This window comes from Nomascus leucogenys, chromosome 18 (assembly GCF_006542625.1).
Source record: "Nomascus leucogenys isolate Asia chromosome 18, Asia_NLE_v1, whole genome shotgun sequence".
NCBI classification, from domain to species: domain Eukaryota; kingdom Metazoa; phylum Chordata; class Mammalia; order Primates; family Hylobatidae; genus Nomascus; species Nomascus leucogenys.
In genome coordinates this window covers 37960099-37978871 of record NC_044398.1, presented here as the reverse complement: position 1 = coordinate 37978871, position 18773 = coordinate 37960099, and the positions used below count along the sequence as shown (strand labels likewise).

At 44.5% G+C, this 18773-nt stretch overlaps 1 protein-coding gene across 2 annotated transcripts in view; it reads right to left on the bottom strand.

Moving 5' to 3' along the window:
- Positions 1-18773, bottom strand: part of WDFY4 (WDFY family member 4) — a 293287-nt gene that overhangs the window by 165409 nt on the left and 109105 nt on the right. The window contains exons 25-31 of one of the 2 annotated variants that reach the window (XM_003278166.4): positions 13377-13450; positions 11315-11476; positions 10640-10731; positions 8820-8919; positions 6009-6214; positions 5036-5205; positions 2701-2826 (exon numbers count right to left, since the gene is read on the bottom strand). In XM_003278166.4, coding sequence (XP_003278214.2) covers positions 2701-2826; positions 5036-5205; positions 6009-6214; positions 8820-8919; positions 10640-10731; positions 11315-11476; positions 13377-13450 — 930 coding nt within the window. Of the gene's footprint in view, positions 1-2700; positions 2827-5035; positions 5206-6008; positions 6215-7832; positions 8490-8819; positions 8920-10639; positions 10732-11314; positions 11477-13376; positions 13451-18773 lie in introns of those variants that run through there. The other variant, XM_030798591.1, reaches the window with a different exon arrangement.

Sequence of the window (18773 nt, the reverse complement as noted above, 5' to 3'; positions counted from 1 at the left end):
TATAGAAATTTAACCTTTTTATGTTTGCTGTTACGACATACATGTTTGGTCTTATATTTTTACTTCTCTCAGCATATTACATATTTTCTTTGTTTTAAATGCTTGCATGTGATTCCTTTTGTTTGCTTTATTTTGAATAACATTAATTGATTAAACAGGTAACAGATTCCTTATGCTCCATACAGAAAATATACATCTTTTCAGGCACCCCTAAATTAATTGCTCATTAGGCCTACAATAAAACCATGAATAAATTTCTTGAAGATGAAAAATATACAGATCACATGATCTGAGCAGGGCAAAAACATAACTAGAAATAGAGAACAAAAGTTTAAAAACCAAAAGTCTCCACCACATGGACATTAAAAAATGTGAATCAAAGAGATCTTTAAAACTACAATCACAGAAATTCCAGAACATAACAAAAAATAAAGACGCCAAAATCAAAATCTTAGAAATTGACAGAAATAAAGTCAGGAGACTGATAAATGTACCCAAGAGCTGGTTATTTATATAAATCCACAAGCCTTCAACGCCCAAGTCATAAGAGAGTCTAAGAAGGAGAGAGCGGGACACAAACTGAGAATATGAAGGGAGAAACAATCACACAGAAAATGACATGAGTTAAAGGAGACCATTTGTGCAAATTAAATGAATGGAAATTATTTTAAAATATCAATTAACTAAACTAGGTCAAGAAGACATTTAAAAGCCTAAACGAGCCAATAATAATGGGACAAATTTAGGTCCAGGCAATTTCATAGGAACAATTAAAATAATATAAAAATCATGGATTTAACATCTTGCTGAATACAAAGAAAGAAGTCTTTTTTTATATAATATTAGCATAATACTGATGTCAAAACCTGAAAAATACATAACAAAAACTAAATTGCAGACTAATATCCTTTATAAGGATGCATGAAATCATAAAGAAAATACAAACAGAATAAGGACAGAGTGACTAAATGAGGTCTTTGCAAGAATGCAAAGAAATCTATTGATGTAATTCATCATAGGAAACTGGCTAAAAGAAAAAAAAGCATAGGATTATCTAATTGTGTGCTAAAAGGGTATCTAATAATAATGATAAAAACACTTCTGAGCCTGGCCAACGTGATGAAACCCCGTTTCTACAAAAACACAAAAAAATTAGCTGGGCATTGGTGGTGCATGCCTGTGGTGTCAGCTACTCAGGTGGCTGAGGTGGGAGAATCATTCGAGCCTGAGAAGCAGAGGCTAGAGTGAGCTGAAATCACACCGCTGCACTCCAGCCTGGGCAACAGAGCAAGACCCTGTCTCAAAAAAGAAAAAAAAAATCTGTTTCAAAAAGGGCAAAAAGTGGGATCTCTACTTTCTCAGCATAATCCACACACCCAGAAAAACTGGCAAAAGATATAATCAGGCAATTGACAGGAAAATACAGAGAGAGGAAAATAAATAAAGATAGCCAATAAACATATGAAAAATGGTTTCAACCTCAGAAATAATAAATGCAAAAGAACTCAACTATGAAGCCATCATCAGTTTGGCCATGATGTTGAGGCTGTGAGGATGGGGCTGAGTCCTTCTGTACAAGATAAGGAGTTAGATATTTGCTGGTGGGATGTGTCTGCATAATGACTAATGCAATCTTTCTGAGAAGTACATCCAAAAGAAAACACATGAAGGCACACTTTGACCTGCTATACTACATCCCAGAATACACTAAGGAGGTCATCAAGATAGAAAGAAAGATATTTGTTTAAGAAAGTTCATTACAAACAACAAACACTCTGTAAAACAACATCAATTTCTATTACAAATACAAATGATTCCCATGTTTTTTCACTTTATTTGCATGAGAAGAAGAACAAATATTGAGGAAAAAAAGGCAAAAGGGGTGCATGTGGTCTTATCCTCTGTGAGGATATGGTCGAATCTTGGAGAAGCATCTGGAAAGATTCCACCAAATTTACAGTGCTCATTTTTGGGTGGGTGTATATCAGGTGGGTGTTGTTTACTTTCTGTTTTTCCCTTTTGTTTAAATGTTAAAGGTAATCATGTATCATTTTACAAAAGCAGTAAGTTTCCCCATACAATCAGGCCTCCAGTTGCTTTTGGTGCCTACAGGATGAGGTCAGATTTTTTCAGCCTCTTCTGGAAAACTTCCCTGACCTGGCTTACCATTAATTATTCCTGTTCACAAGTCACATGGCCTCTACCCAATGTCTAAAATAACTCTTCTGCTCACCATCCACCTCTACTGGACCTTGAAGGCTCAAATTAAAGGCTTCTCACTCCAGAAGCCTCTCCATGCCCTGCTTGTAGCTGGCGGCCATCTGCCTTCTCTAAGTCAGGTCCCTTCCCCAGGTCACTCATGAGCAAGGAGATGGACTCCTTGAGAGGAGAGGCCCCTCCTTCTCCTAAGAAATGTTCCCTTTGACTGAAGGCAATAAATCCCCCAGTGAAGAAACCCCACGCTTAAACAAATGATAAACAGGTATCACCTGCAAGAGCACACAAAGCTCGGAGACCTATAGGCTGGGTTTCCAGTTGTGCCCCTGAGTCACTTCTAGGAACCTACCTCACCTCTTCTACAGGATCTGGCTAATTACTTGCATTAGTGGGAAGATGCTAGGAGAAAAGTCAAGGCGACCCTTCCAAACTGGCCTTCCCATCAGAACCACCTCGGGGCAGCATGTGGGGAATGGATCTCACCTGGCTCATGGTGGCTTTCAGCATTTCCAGGAGCAGCAAGGCACCTTCTGTGCACAACCCAGCCTGGAGGACTTCTTCCTGGTGGTGCCTCTGCAGAAGCCACTGAAGCATGGCATCAAGGCTGTCCTGGAAGAGGAGGCAGGGGCTGTAAGCAGACCTGTGGCTACTCACCAAGAGAACCAGCTTTGCAGCCAGTTCATCATGTTTCCAGGGGTCCCCAGTGGGAAAAGCAAAAGAGCACAGCAGCAGCCTAGGTGATTGATCCATAGGAACAATTTCACCCCAGTAGATGGTGCATAAGGGAAACAAGCACCTCCAAGAAGGTCCTGAAGACCCCTTAGAGACTGGCACGTAGTTCAGTTATTTTGGTCTGACATCATAAGTCAATATGCTAATCAACTTTAATTAACTTTTGCAAATTAGATTATATAAGACATATAAAAAATTCAAAGGTTTCAGGGGAAACTTCGGCATGTAGAGGTTTAGAGATTCTAAACCTAGGGTTTAGAATCAGGATGGCCTGATTCTGCCTTTTTAATAGCTGAGCTCGGGCAAGCTATTGAGCTTCTTGGCAGCTCAGTTCCCTTCTCTGTGAAATGAGAATTACATTATCTACCCCATGGGATTGTTTAAATATCAAGCAAAATAAAATATGTAAAACATCTATCACAGGTTCCAACACTTAGCAGACATCTGTTTCCTGAGATATGTTAGCGAAATAAAAACTCAGGGTCTCAATGACCTTAGTATAGCATATTAAAAACTTTATTTTGAAGTGTACTCTACAATACTATTAGCATATGTCAAGATTTAGATTTGTCAATTATAAAGATACACAAGAGGGGTAGATTTTTTAACCTTCTCTTTGCAAAGCCACGCCCCTCCCATATTTCAATTCAGTTCAGTTTAACTCAACTCGATTGAGACCAAGAAATAGTTTCTAAGTTGGCTATTTGTCAGGTTCCAGGAAGTTGAGTGAAAGGTGGGTCCGTTCTTCAGGGGCTCAGTTTCTAAGGAGGCAGGCACACATTTGTATTGGTGCCATCCATATAGGGTAAACTACACTGAGGCACAAAGGAGGAAATGGTCTCCTCTGTCTGGGGATCTAAGTAGAAGTAGCATCTAAGCTGAGTGCTGAGGGAGGCAGATGATGGTGGGAAAGAGGAGTGAGTAAGGGCAGCACTGTGGGTGAGCGCAGAGCAGCTGGTCTTACTGAAGATGATTTAGGAGACTCACAGCTGAGGGCAGGTGAATTGCAGCTGGGTTGGAAAGATACATCAGACAGCCAGAGACGAGGGGGCTTGGTGCCAGCTATGGAGTCTGACCTTGATGCTGCAGGTGTGAAAGTCACCTGAATTTAGTGCAAGGGAGAAGGTGCATACGGTGAGCACAGACTCCTCTTTGGAGAAATGTGGCCAAGGAAGGATAGGAAAGTGATCAATAGGCAGCAGCTGCTCAGGAGTGTTATCAAGGGGCAGCCTCTGGTTTTAGGTGGGATGCAGCTGAACATAATTATGGCTTATGAGGAACAGGTTGGTAGAAAAGGAAAAACTGAAAATACAAAAGGAAGAAAGGGGGCCGGGTGCAGTGGCTCACGCCCATAATCCCAACACTTCGGGAGGCCAAGGCAGGTGGATCACCTGAGGCCAGGAGTTTGAGACCAGCCTGGCCAACTTGGAAAAACCCTGTCTCTACTGAAAACACAAAAATTCACCAGGCATGGTGGTGGATACCTGTAATCCCAGCTACTTGGGAGGCTGAGCTGGGAGAATCGCTTGAACCCGGAAGGCAGAGGTTGCAGTGAGCTGAGATCACGCCACTGCACTCTCCCAGGGTGACACAGTAAAACTCTGTCTCAAAAAAAAGAAAAGAAAAGAAAGAAAGAAAGAAAGAATAACTATGGGGTGAGGTCACCCAAGGAAGGAGCTGAAGGAATCCATGACCAGCCTTGAAAAGTCTCTCTGTCCTAGCAACAGGGGCAAGAAGGTGATGACTAAAGTGGGTGGTTGAGGATGAGGGGCTGGGGTGCTGGGGCAGGGCTACCCCAGCATCATGCCATTCCCCTAGCTGTGCCCAAAAGGAAGGTTTTAAAATAGAACTGATCCAAATCAGAGACTTGCTGGGAGGAAGGATGGGAGCAGAGGCCGAGGAAGTCAAGGGCCTGGAAGGAGAGTATTTGAAGGGCTGGCCAAGGGTGTGGGCTGCTAGGGAGGGAAGCGGTCCAGCACCCCATCTGAGCTAGAAGAAGCAGAGGGAGGTAAGTGCAGAGGGTCTTGGCGACCCGCCTTAATCATGTGGAATCAGAAAACCAAGTGTGGGTGCTCTGAAAACCTACTTTGGGCCCATCCGTCAGCTCTGTGAGTGGTGTCTGCAGGAAGAAGACGGACACGATGAGGTAGACCTCTGGAATGTGGACGTGGTGGGCCAGAAAGTCATTCAAGACACGGAACCCAGGAAGCAGGCACGGGCTCTGCTCAGGCAGTGGCGACTGGCTCTTCAGGTTGTCTATTGATCAGGCAAAAGGGGCACAAAAGCCAGCTGAGAAAAGCTGCTGGTCAAGGTGGGGCCTGGACACACAAAGGAACACCCGGTCACCCACCCATCCCATAGAAATGCTGGATGATAAAATATATTCACACACAGATGGGAGCAAGAAAGCACTCAACAGTAATTCCCTTCACTGTTCCTGACATGCTCATTCATTCACTCAAAAACATACTTGCTGCCCACCATGTAGGAGGCAACAGGGCAGCTTTGAATTAGGCAACAAGGGTGTAGGGTTTCAACCAAATATACAGAATTCCAGGCACTCATGAAGCTTGCATTGTAGTGGGAGGGACAGACATTAAGCAATTAAATACTCAAATAATTATGAATTCTGTTAAGCACTATAGAGAAAAATAATAAGGGCAGAGATAATATAACAAAGGTGCCCCAATTCAAGGAGACCCCTCATCTCCTGGAGCAAGTGGCATTTGAACTGGGATCTGAGGATGAATCCACATCAGGATAAGAGGCATCCCGTCAGGAAGAGGAAGCAGAGTATACAGTGCCCAGGAGAACAGGGCTAAGTAGGTGGGAGGAATGGAAGGCAGCCTCCAGTGTCTGTGCAGTGAGGCTGCGGGGGATCCTGCAAAGGATGTCAGTGGGGCTGGGCTCATTTGGATGTAGGCCTTGGAGTCAGGGCTAGAGGTGATCCTGCTGCACAGAGCTGTGATGGTCTCAAATAAGAAGGGGCCTGGCTTGGTCCTCATTCACATCCCAGGACTAGGTGGTGCCCCACTTCCTGGAGACAGCCACGTGCTCACCCATTACAATATCCACGCCCTCAGTGCTGCGTTCCACCCAGGATCCTGCACACAGGCCATCTCTAAACCGTGTGCGGAGGGAGGCGCTTGCCAGAAAGTGCAGCAGCAGCTTCAATGCCAGCACAGTGGTGCTGGCATGCAGGTGGCCCTGCAGGAGCAGCAGGAACCAGTCAGGCCCCAGTTTCAGAAACATCTCTTCCTTTGACCTGGGAATTAATAAACGTAATCAATGATCTCTCAGTCCATGAGCGAGTGTCATGTCCAGAAAATATGAAATGTCCAGCCTTACAAGTCACTAAGGTGAGGCAAGTTAAAGTTAACATCATTTATTATGTATTACATTTAAAAAGAATGGTAAAATGAAATGCTGGCAACTTTGTTATGCAAGTGATGCATTTGTCTATTAATGGTTGCAGTGTAAGTTGGCCATAGCATTTTGAAGCAATTGGAAACTGTGTATTAATAGACGTAAAAATGTGCATGCCCCTTAATAGCCCTACATAACTACTATTCATACTTACACAGTGGATGACTAGCCACCCATCTAATTTAATTACCATCAATGTAGTCACATGAAACACATAATGAATATTCACCTCCCTTTTTAAAGACACTGGTCAAAATTTATCTAAATGGAATAGTCCAATATTTATGCATTTTTATCAGTTTTAGCACCAAAAAAAAAAAACATGATTAATGTCACTTTCAAAAATGATGAGTCTGGAGAATACAGACATGCTGATGGGAACTGGATGAAACAGGAGGGCAGGGAGATGAGTGGCCAATCTGGCAAAGACAATGGGTTCCACAAAGGACCCAGACTTCTGGGAACCAGTGAAGGCTCCACCTGTGTTCTCAGCTGACACACTAGGCATAGTGAGAATCTGGCTGGTATCCACTGAAATGAGCACTGGACTAGGAGTGAAGAGAAGAGACTGTCCTCTTTTCTAGCCCTGCCTCTGATGTTTAGCAACAGGAGACATTGGCAGAGCTCCTGATGTGCTCTGATCATTTTCCTCAGTGATTATGTTAATGACGGTGATGATGTTGATGGTGGTGGTGGTGATAGTGATTGACGTTGTGGTGATGGTGGTGGTGATGATGATGGTGGTGGTGGTGGTGACAGTGATGATGTTGATGATGGTGGTGGTGATGTTGATGATGTTGATGATGGTGGTGGTGATTATGGTAATGGTGATGCTGGTGGTGATGATGGTGATGATGTCAATGGTGGTGGTAGTGATTATGATGGTGGTGATGGTGATGCTGGTGGTGATGATGTTGATGGTGGTGGTGGTGATGGTGACTAATGTTGTGGTGATGATGGTGATGATGTTGTTGGTGGTGCTGATGGTGATTAATGTGGTGATGATGGTGATGGTGGTGGTGGTGGTGATGGTGATGGTGATGATGGTGATGGTGATGGTGGTGGTGGTGATGGTGATTAATGTTGTGGTGATGGTGGTGATGATGGTGGTGGTGATGGTGATGGTGATGATGGTGATGGTGGTGGTGGTGGTGGTGATGGTGGTGGTGGTGGTGATGATGATTAATGTGGTGATGGTGGTGATGATGGTGGTGGTGATGGTGATGGTGATGATGGTGATGGTGATGATGGTGGTGATGGTGATGATGAAGGAGATGGCCATAATAGCAATTAGCTTACAGAGAATTTACAGTATTCCAGGCACCATTCTCAGGATTATCCATATATTAATTCATTTCATCGTCACTATAGTCATCTATTGAAAGTATTATGTTGGTGCAAAAATATTGGCAGTTTTTGGCATTAAAAGTAATGAAAAAAACACAATTACATTTTCACCAACATAATACAATTTTTATTCTCATGTAGATGAGTAGAGAGAGGCATACAGGGCTTAAGTAGCATCCCCTGGGTCCCTGGGGACAGGGCTAGGATTCGAACCCAGAAGGTATAGATGCCAGAGCCCAGCTGTTAGGCACTGCACTACATTCCCTTTCAAAAAGATGGAAAAGAAAGTGGCTGGACTATCTCATTTCCAAGGCATCTTCCAGTTCTACTATGTTTTGATTCTAAGAAAGAAAGGATTTATAAGCTGGTAAATTATTAAACACTATTTATAAAGCTGCTTTACTGAGGGGTAACTCTTTAGCCCCAAGCCCAGATGCACATACACACTAGGCGAGCAAGGATCCGGGCTGACTTGCTCAGCATTGCATCCTAGGAGCTGGGAACAGTGTCTGGCATGCAGTAGATGCTCAACAAATTAGGTGTCAAATGAATGACTCCAAGGTTGGAGGTAAAGCAGGCAGGCAGTGGGGAGAGTTAATGGAATCAGCTTTATGATTACACATGATTTTAGAAGTTAATTGAAGGTAGATACTTCTTTTTCCAACTTGGAAAAATAACAAACTCACTAACAGTAAATAGCAGAAGAATTTGGCAAGACTTTTCCTTGATAGATGTTATTTAGGCTCCCGATTTTTTCATTCTATTGTCTGCCAAGCACAGGACATCAAAATCAATAATTGTCACAACTGCCAAAACAATAACAATTACATTATAGCAATGGTGACAAAAGGAGTTTATTGTAATTATACCAAATCTGTTTCTAGTTACTCATGCCCACTTGACATTTGCATCAGAATATCTTAGGGCAAGGTCTGGTTCATTGGGTATAGAGAATATAGTTTTCTTTCTGACTACTGCAGGAAATACATTGCAGAAAACAGACTCAGAGATGCTAAACTTTTCATTAAGAAAAGGTTTAATGCCACACCCTGTACGAGGCAACCTCCTGCCAAATTGCTGTTCCTGGAGCTACTTACTCAGAGGACAGATGAAGTTGGGGGGAAGATATTACACTGAGCAGCATCTCCAGCAACTGGTTTCTGAGCCAGATTGTCTTTCCAGATGTTTGGCTTCCAGCTACAAAAAAGAATTCAGATTTGAGGGAAAACGGATGTAAAGAGACATAATATTTGCTGCAGTAAGCAATCATATTCACCAAACGCTTATTTCACCTAGGAATTGTGGCATGGCTGGGACTCAAAATTTTGGCATTTTATTCTAGCCTCCACACAATGCTTAAAAAGAATTTCAGAAAATGTTACTAAAGTTTCCTTTAGCAATGTCTGCAATGCTGCATATCCTCCAAACAACAAAAATCCTTAAAATAATAAGGGAAAATATACCTTTCAGTAAAAAAAAATTTTTAAATTATCATAGGCTGCAACATTTCATAATCACCTACTATGCACTGATACTATGCAAGTAATCAGGAATGGAGTGCTGAAGACCATGGTCTTTGTTCTCTTTGCTCCTGCTTTCAACTTGCTCCCAGGCTAGACTTTTGGATGTCTATGCTACAATAAAAACAGAACTCAAATCATAGCAGAGGTATATAGAGCAAGGGGAAGAAGAAACTTTACTTCTGAAGAGCCATTAAAGCCCAAGAGGACATATTAACAATGTTTTAATATGTCGGTTAGGTAAAAGTTTCAGAATGCAGTTCATATGAGAAGGAAGGTTGACTAAATAAGTTCACTCTTGGTCCATTATCCATTTGTTCATTCCCCGGTTGCCCGAAATTTCACAACCAATACACGGCACACATGCCATGCTGTAGAAATAGGACTGATGAGGCAGCTTGGGGAAATGGAGTCGTATTTCCCTCTATTCAGATTTTGGCCCCATCTTCAATTAGCTCCTAATCTCATTGAACCTAAGTTTCTTAGTCTGCAAAATGGGAACAGTAATTTCTTGCGGCTTGATCTAAGGATAAGAGATAATACTTTATCTAGATTAAATAATGCTATCTAGGAGACTCTTTTGTGATGATAAAACTGTTTTATATCTACCTTGTCCAATAGAGTAGCCACTAGCCTCAGGTAGTTAGTGAGCACTTAGAACATGGCTACAGTGAGTGAGGAATTAAGTTTTTAATTGCATTTAATTTTAATTAGTTAAAATTTGAATTTAAATGGCTATATGTGGCTTAGGGGCTCTCAGCTTGGACAGTGCAGAGCCGCAGGGCCCAGGACAAAGTAGTTGGGATTGTTGCCATCACACTGCCCTAGCAGAGGGAACAAGTTGAACAAGACACAGCTGCAGTTGTGCACCTGGCTAGGCGAAAAGGGAGACTCACATAAACAAACTACAAATCCGTTCACTAAGGTAACCCCAAGGGGCTTTGGAAACACAGAGAAAGTGACTTAATCTGGCTTGGTGGGACTGGGGACAGCTTGGCTAGTGGGGGAGGGATGGCATTTCCCTTGAGTGAAAAGCATGTGCCAAGCACAGACAGAGGGCAGGCCGTCACCTGTGGGGGCCTGCAAGTGCTTCAGTGCTGGAGTTGGGGCTCATCAGGAAAGTAAGGGGTAGTGGACATGCTGGTCTACAGGGAACTGATTTTATTCTGGAGGCCTGGAACACCAGTCCCACATTTCAAAGCAGGAATCTGTAATTTTATTTTATTTCTGACTCTCATCATAAAATGACAGCCTCACAGGCCACTGCTTGGAAACCACGGCTTGGCCGTGGGTGCCTTCCCCTTCCTTGCTCAGCCCCTCCCTCTGCTCAATGTGGGCCTCTCAGGGGGTCCGTGAGGGCTGTCCTACTGCCTTCAAACTGGCAAAGTTCTTCTCACCAGGCAGGGAAGTGTCCAGGGCTCCGTCCATGCAGATCTGCCTCTCATTCACTGACGAAGGCTTGAGGGTGTACACAACAAACAGCCCAATCCTTTATATACAGGGAGAGAAGGACAAGCTCACAGGCGGGCTCAGCTGAGTCCGCTGAGTACATGCCAGTGTTTTCACACAGACCCACCCACGTGCAGCTGCAAGTGAGAGTTTAAGGGAAATCATCATGGCGTGCTGTGTATTTCCAGAGACTTCTACAATCAGTCAGGATTCACCAGAGATGCTAACTCTGGCTCTACCTGATCAATCAGATAGTGGCAAGGAAAGAGAAGGGGAAACACACTGGTGGCTGGGACTGCCCTTCAGGAGTCTGCAGGAGCCAGGCATGTGGGTCATCGGCAGGCAAGGATGGCAGTGCTTGTGGAAACTCCTGAATATTTGGCCACAGTGGGGGAGCCTGAGCAGTGGGAACAGTAAACAAACAGCCCTGCTGGGGAAACCAGCCTGTCCCATGCTGGCTTCAGCAAACCATCGTTTCCCCAACTCTCAGCCCTGAACAAAAATTCCTAGAAGGTTCCAAGTGATTCAGGGTTGAGCACAATGGGGAGAGAGCTGGGGCCTGTCCTCCCTTTTTAAACAGCCCCGGGGCCCTGCTCTTCCCCCTGGGCAGCTTGGTGTGGTACCTGAGCAAGTCCTGGGTGCTGAAGTGGCCCCTCAGCTGACAGGCCAGGATGCCAATGATGGTGGGGATCTTGGAGGGGGTGAGGCTCGGCTCATTGAATAGGAAGACGAGCTTGGGTATAAGCTGTGCCTGGTGGGCAGCTTCAGCATTCCTGGGTCCTTCCCTGGTGAGTACAGGAGAGAGACAGTAAAAGCTTTTACTGGAATGAACCAAATTTGCTGTGTTTCTGCTAAAAAGGTTTTTCAAGCCAGGCTTGTTCCATGGCCCCTTAACTCCAATGCTCTCTTGGCAATTTGTCAAGATGCTGTCAGACAGCCATTGAATACGTGTCTGCTAAGTGCCAGAGTCGCTCGGGTGTGCACTGCCTGTCCCCTCCGCCCCCCGGAAACCACCTTCAAGACAAACCCCAATTATTGACTTTTAAATTCTGAGCCCCAGGGAAAACTAGTGCTGGCCTCAGAAACTCAAACAAAGACAACAGACACTCATGTGACTGGGGAGTACTTCCCACCAGCCAGGAGTGCAGGGCCCTTCACTAGCTTGTCTGGATGTGTGATCTTCCTGCCCGCCCCAAACCACAAAGTGGAGAGACACACCACTGAAAGTCAAAAGAGAAAAAGACAGAATCCACCTATCCATACCCCCTCCCTTGGATACTCACAAATCCAATTTCCAGTAAATTCTACTCCCCCAAAGAAAACAGCTCCCAGGGTAAATGTCTGTTTCTTAGAAAACAACTGGTACAGGTACAGGAAGAAAGCGGAAAGTGGAAGAGAAAAAATGGTGGAGAAAAATGTGGAGGAGGGTGACTTTGGGCAGATTCCTCACCTTGAACTGTCTTTTTTTTTTTTTTTTTTTTGTATTAACACATTAAATTCTGCTGAGCTCCACCTCCCTGATACACAAAAGAGGCAGGACCAGCCCAACTCTGTGTATGATTTATAATCACGGGCTCGGCAGGGAAGACAGATGCTCCTCTACCCAGAAGTCCCGGCTGCCTTTGGTTCTGTTTCCTCTGACAGCACTGAACAGCATGTTTTTCTGTATTCTCTTTTTATCAGACTGTGGCTTATTCTTCTCTGAATTTTACCTCTAAGTACAGGGTGTGAAATGTAGTAAATTTATAATAGACGTTCATTCAGTGGCTGAGTGGAAAGCCATTTACAAATACATTCAAAATGCTGAAGGCACCAATGAGCTCTAGACCAGCCTGAGCCAGGAGGAGGCAGGTGGGGTGATATGTGGGCTTCCTTGCCTTCCTTCTCTCTTATTCTGAACACAGCCCCTGGCTCCCTTTGGGAACTACCACTTTCTAACTCCAGAGGGGAAGCCACTTTCCCAGCCCGGTCATGGGACACAGGTTGGCTCAGTGAGACTCAGTCCAATAGCTAGGACTATTAAATTTTTAAAAAGCTGTCTCTCTGCCTATGGTGTTAAGCTGAGGATGTGCTCTGAGGAGCTGCCCAGGAGCCACCTTGCTGCCACAGAAGAAAGCCTGGGCAACCTGAAGACTACGTGGAAAAGGCAGAGGCAAGAGTGGTGACAGAGCTCAGAGAAAATGATGTGAGCCTCACCCAGCTATGGGATGAGATCAGCTCTTTTCAATTGTAAGAGCCAACGAATTCCCTCTTTACTGGTCTTTTTTCCTCTATTCTTTTTTTCCCTCCTCCCTTCCTTCTTTCCTTCTCTTTTACCTCCCTTAAGCTGGTTTGAGTTGTATTTCTACCACTGGAAGGGTAAAAGAGCCCTGACTAATTCCAAAAGTGCCTTGGAGAAGTCAGTTAGAGGGAGAGTGGACCTTTGCTGGTCACAGTTGCTGAGCCCCCAATATGTGCTTGTCCCTGGAGCTAGAGAGGCCTCTAAGCCCCCAGCACCTGCCCTCCTGAGGCCCGAGACCATGAGAGGAGACTGCTCCACAAGCATGAGCCACTGGGAAGGATGTGCTCCCATTTGGGGACCCAGTGTTCCAGGAGCAGGGAAGAGCCACTGGCCACCCTGCCCTGTCTCTGTTCTGGACATTCAGCCTTCAGTTCTAACCCCCAGGCTGCCAAGACCCAGCCTACCTTGGTGATTGAAGGATTTCCAAAAGATGGGAAAAGAGGCTGAGCTCCAGATTGTCTGCAGTATTCATCCAGAGCTGGAAGACAAAACAAAACACATGCTGAAATGAAGGTGTGGGAGAAGAAGGATTTGCAGGAAGCATGAGAAGATCAGTGCTGGACATGTGATCCTCTGACTTGGAATCACCAACATGATGTACTAGCTCTGGAATCAGATCAGCTGTCCTGAAACTCCAAGTAGAGAGGCGCCTCCCCTATAGGAAGGCCTTCTCTCGCCATCTCTGCTGCTACTTGGCACTTCACTGTGGGCCTGGTTCCAACCAAGGACACCTGCACTAACCGTCTCCCCCATCTGCTCAGCCTTGGGCCCACAGCCCAAGTGTCCATATTGCAAACTCATCTCATCCTCCCTGGATCCTGCAAGACAAATGATGATGTCCCCACTTTACAGATGAGAAAATAGAGGCTGAGGCAGACCAGCTGAGTGACAGTCTCCACTCACCATCAGCAAGTGGCAGGACTGGAAATAGAAGCCAGGTACAGATTTTCAGGTTTTATACTGTATTGACTACATACCCAATTTGTGCGTGCAACACATTCTTCAGCCCAAACCACAGTGTCATCTCATGCATGGCAAAATTGTAAGCGAAACAAAGATATGAAATTCACTGAGATTCTGAAAGTAAAGTTGATCACTCAGGTTGTTTTCATTCATAGTAAACAAATGTAGCTGCTAGTGATCCTTCTGGGGCAGAATTGATGGATGCCGTCATGTCTTATTTCTACTTCCCTTTAGAGAACTCTAATATTTTTCTTCTCTAAATACTGACAATTCCTAAGGCCCAGAATATACAAGATTCAGGTGTGGGATTATAAGCGTGCACTCATATAGCAGCAAAAAGAGCTTGCACTTAATAACTGATACATTTCCTGGTGGCAAGAGGTGCCATAAAAAGACCCAAAATATTATTATCCGCATTTATGTATTTATTTTCTTATTTTTGAGAGACCCAAGCTGGAGTGCAGTGGCCCAAATATGACTCACTGCAGCCTTGACTTCCTGGGCTCAAGCAATTCTCCCACCTCAGCTTTGCAAGTAGCTAGGACTACAGGTTTGCACCACCATGCCTAGCTAATTGTTAAAATTTTTTTGTAAAGATGGGGTATTGTTTTACTGCTCAGGCTAGTCTCTAACTCTTGGGCTCAAGTGTTCCTCCTGCCTCCACCTCCCAAAGTGCTAGGATTACAGGTGTGAGCCACCATACCCGGCCTATTATCTGCATCTAGTAGCTAGAAAGAATGGGACTCAGGGAGACTAAGTAACTTTTCTGGCACCAGACTTTTTTTAATTGGCAGAGACTGTTTTCAAGTCAATCCACCTGACTATGAAGCCCATTCCTTTGCCCCCACACTGGGTCCCCATGGGCATCACCTACAGATAGTGACCCATCAGGTCAATACTCAAACTTGCTTGAAGCTAAGCAGTTACCCATGACTTTGCTTACTCTTGCTGAATGGGAAATGCAAAAGAACCCCAGTGAACACAAGTTTATCAGGAGGCCTGTGAAGGTAGAGACAGTCCCTCTTTAATCCCTGGAGCCTAGCATCATACATGCCACTATCTTTCGTAAAGATGCATTACATTTTTTAAAAGAATGAGTGGATACAAAGGATACAAAGTAAACAAAGTAAAATGAGTGGATTGTTCTTCAGCCAGGAAAAGAGTGACAGATTTCCTGCTTTTTTAAGCACAGCCACTGCCCAAACGCACACACAGAGGTAGGCCAGCTGCCATTTGGGACAGCTGGTATTGATGAAGGCAGCTCTAGTGAAAACATGGGTATCCAGCATGGCACCCCAACATACATGTCTGTAGGGCTCCAAGAGCCCTGCACACTTAGGGTATTGATTCATGAAGGCAGTCATTCAACAAATGATATGCCAGGCCTGGGGCTAAGGGCTGAGAGAACTAAGAAAGTCGGATGTGAACCCACCAGTACAATAAGGTGCACCCTTTACTCTTCCCACAAAAGTTCCAGCCTCTGCCATTTCCTTTCCAGAACACAGCAACAATAACAAGTTGCCACACCCATTTGAGGCTGCCTGGCTCATCAGGAAATTACATAATACCAAATGTCAGAATTTTGGGAAACATGAATAACTGAATCTTTTGATTGTTATTCTGTGTCACATAAGCCTGTACTAAGGACTGTATTAAGATGTCTGGATTGGATTTGTTTGAGTATGGAGTGGATAATGTGTCAGGTATTGCTCTCTCCCCACCCCTGAGATGACTGTACTCTTAGAAATGAACTAGTCAGTTCCTTCTTTAAGAAACCAGAGGCTGGGTATGGTGGCTCATGCCTATAATCCCAGAATTTTGGGAGGCCGAGGTGGGTGGATCACCTGAGGTCAGGAGTTCAAGACCAGCCTGACCAATATGGTGAAATCCCTTCTCTAATAAATATTAAAAAATTAGCCATATGTGGTGGCACATGCCTGTAATCCCAGCTACTTGGGAGGCTGAGGCAGGAGAATTACTTGAACCTGGGAGTCAGAGGTTGCAGTGAGCTGAGATCGCACCACTGCCCTCCAGCTTGGGCAACAGAGTGAGACTCCATCTCAAAAAAAAAAAAAAAAGGAAGAAAGAAAGAAACCAAAACCTAAGACTTAGAAGCCCACAACTTCCTGTTCCTCCCTGATTCTCAACTTCCTGTTCCTCCCTGATTCTCAACTTCCTGTCCAACCCTGCCTTACACCTTCCTATCCAACTCTGTCTTACTTACAACTTCCGGTCCAACCTTGCCTCAACAGCTTCCTGTTCCTCCTTCCCTCACAACCTCCTGTCCCTCCTTCCCTCACAAATTTTTGTCCCTCCCTGCTTCAACAATCTCCTGTACCCACCCTCCCTCACAGCTTCCTGTCCATTCCTTTCTCAATGACTTCCTGTCTCTCCCTTCCTCACAACTTCCTCTTCCTGTCTGCTTCACACCAGTCATCACAGATCCCATCCTTTCTCCTGTGATCCACTCTCTTGTCTCCTAACCCTTTGTCTTCTCCGAGGATGTGTCTCATTAGCAGTTTCTTCTCCCACTAGTATTTTAAATGTCTGGTTTTTACTGCCTCTTCTCCTTCAACCTACAAACAGACTTAAGTATCTCAAATCTTAAAACACCAAACTGACTGGGCGCGGTGGCTCACGCTTGTAATCCCAGTGCTTTGGGAGGCCAAGGTGGGCGGATCATGAGATCAAGAGATCAAGACCATCCTGACCAACATGGTGAAACCCCATCTCTACTGCAAATACAAAAATTAGCTGGGCGTGGTGGCGCGTGCCTGTATTCCCAGCTACTCAAGAGGCTGAGGCAAAAGAATCACTTGAACCCTTGAGGCAGAGGTTGCAGTGAGCCACGATTGTGCCACTGCACTCCAGTCTGGCAACAGAGTGAGACTCCATCTCAAAAAAAAAAAAAAACAAACCCAAAACCAAAAGTTCTGAAACTTCCTCTCTGCTATTTTCCAAAGTCCACTGACTGCTTCCACTTTCAGTCTCCCCACACTTCCCCTTACTTCTTTTTTTGTTTGTTTGAGACAAAGTCTCACTCTTATCACCCAGGCTGGAATGCAATGGCATGATCTCAGCTCACTGCAACCTCTGCCTCATGGGTTCAAGTGATTCTCCTGCCTCAGCCTCCTGAGTAGCTGGAATTACAGGCACCCGCAACCATGCCCACCTAATTTTTGTATTTTTAGTAGAGACAGGGTTTCACCGTGTTGGCCAGGCTGGTCCCGAACTCCTGACCTCAGGCGATCTGCCTGCCTCGGCCTCCCCGTGCTGGGATTACAGCCATGAGCCACCAAGCCCGGCCGTTTCTCCTAACTTCTGAGTGGCTTCTGACCCCACAACTTACTTGTCACTAAGCCTGTCAGTGACCTCCAATGGGCACATACAGTGCCCACATCCCTCACCTCACTTTACTTGGTGTAGGCAGAACATGACATTTGGGAAACATTTTTCCCTTTTTGAAATTATCTCCTCTCAATCTTTTAAATTTTATTTTGTTTCATTTCATTTTGTTTCACTTTGCTTTGCTTTTTAGCATCTGGTTCTTATTGGTGGCTTATTTTCTTAAATCCAGCTTTAAAAGCACCAGATTTCCTGAAGGGGGTAGTTTTATTCAGGGTAGGGTGGGGTCCATGGCCATTCTAGTAGCAGGCAATGGAGCATGATGAGTTCCTGCATTGGTAATTCTTGGGCCATGCTGGTGGTCGGGACACCTTGGGGCCAGACTGGCTGAGCATGGCCATAGCACTTCAGAAGGGGCAGCAGCGGTTACAGTCAAGACACATTATCTTATTTAGTGGGGTTTTATGGCCATTTATGTACATCTCCTTTCCCCTTGTGCACAGGGAGCCCATTCTCCAGGCCATGCTGGCTTCCTCCACAATCCTCTTTTCCAGCTTCAGATCCAGGACCAGGACATTCATCTTGGCCTGGTTCAACTGGCTAATCTCATAGTTAGGGCTCTTACGCCTGTATTTACAAAAAGATTAGCCTGAACTTTTTCATTTTCTGTACTGTTCTTTTGTGTTCTGCCATCAAGATTAGCTCGTTAAAGAAGCTAGAAAGAACCTATTTCCCACCTGGTGGAATTTCCCTGAGTGCCCGGCCTGGCGTTCCCTTCTGGTTGTTGTTTGTTTCAACAGATTTTAAATGAGTGACTCACTTTACTTGATGATTCTAGGATCATTGGGGTTTTTTATTCATTTTAGAGTGCGCTCTGAAAACTTACTTTTTCGATGAGATTGCTCAAATGAACTAAGTTTTCTAATTTATTAGCACAAAGTTACTAATCCAATTGTCTTGTTTCCTTTCCAATTGCTCATTCTTCTGTGGTATTCTCCCCTTTTCCTTACTAATATTATTTATTTGTGGCTTCTGTCTTCTTTTCTTGGCCAATCTTAACAGACGTTTGTCTGTTTTAGGAGAAACAGTAATTGGCCTTGTTGATCCTCTGTATGTCTTTTCTTTCCTATTGTATTAATTTATGTTCTCATTTATATGTTTCCTTCCTTCTTTCTCTGAGTTTTGATTTTGTTTGGTCATTCTAACTTCTTGATCTGAAGTTAGAAGTTAGACGGCGAATCGAATCTTGATCTATATTATACAAAGAGTATTCTCTTTGTATAATATACATATTGATGACTGTCAGTCTCCCTCTGGTCCTGCCTTCAGTAGCAGCCCTGTGGTGTTTTGATAAATAGTATTTCCCTTGTCATTTGGCTCTAAGTCACTTCTGGCTCAAGTTATGACTTTTTCACCTGCTGTCCTCATTATCCCACTACCCTTGCCTCAGTTTAGGTTTCAAAATCTTCTACCTGGATTTCTTCAATCATCTC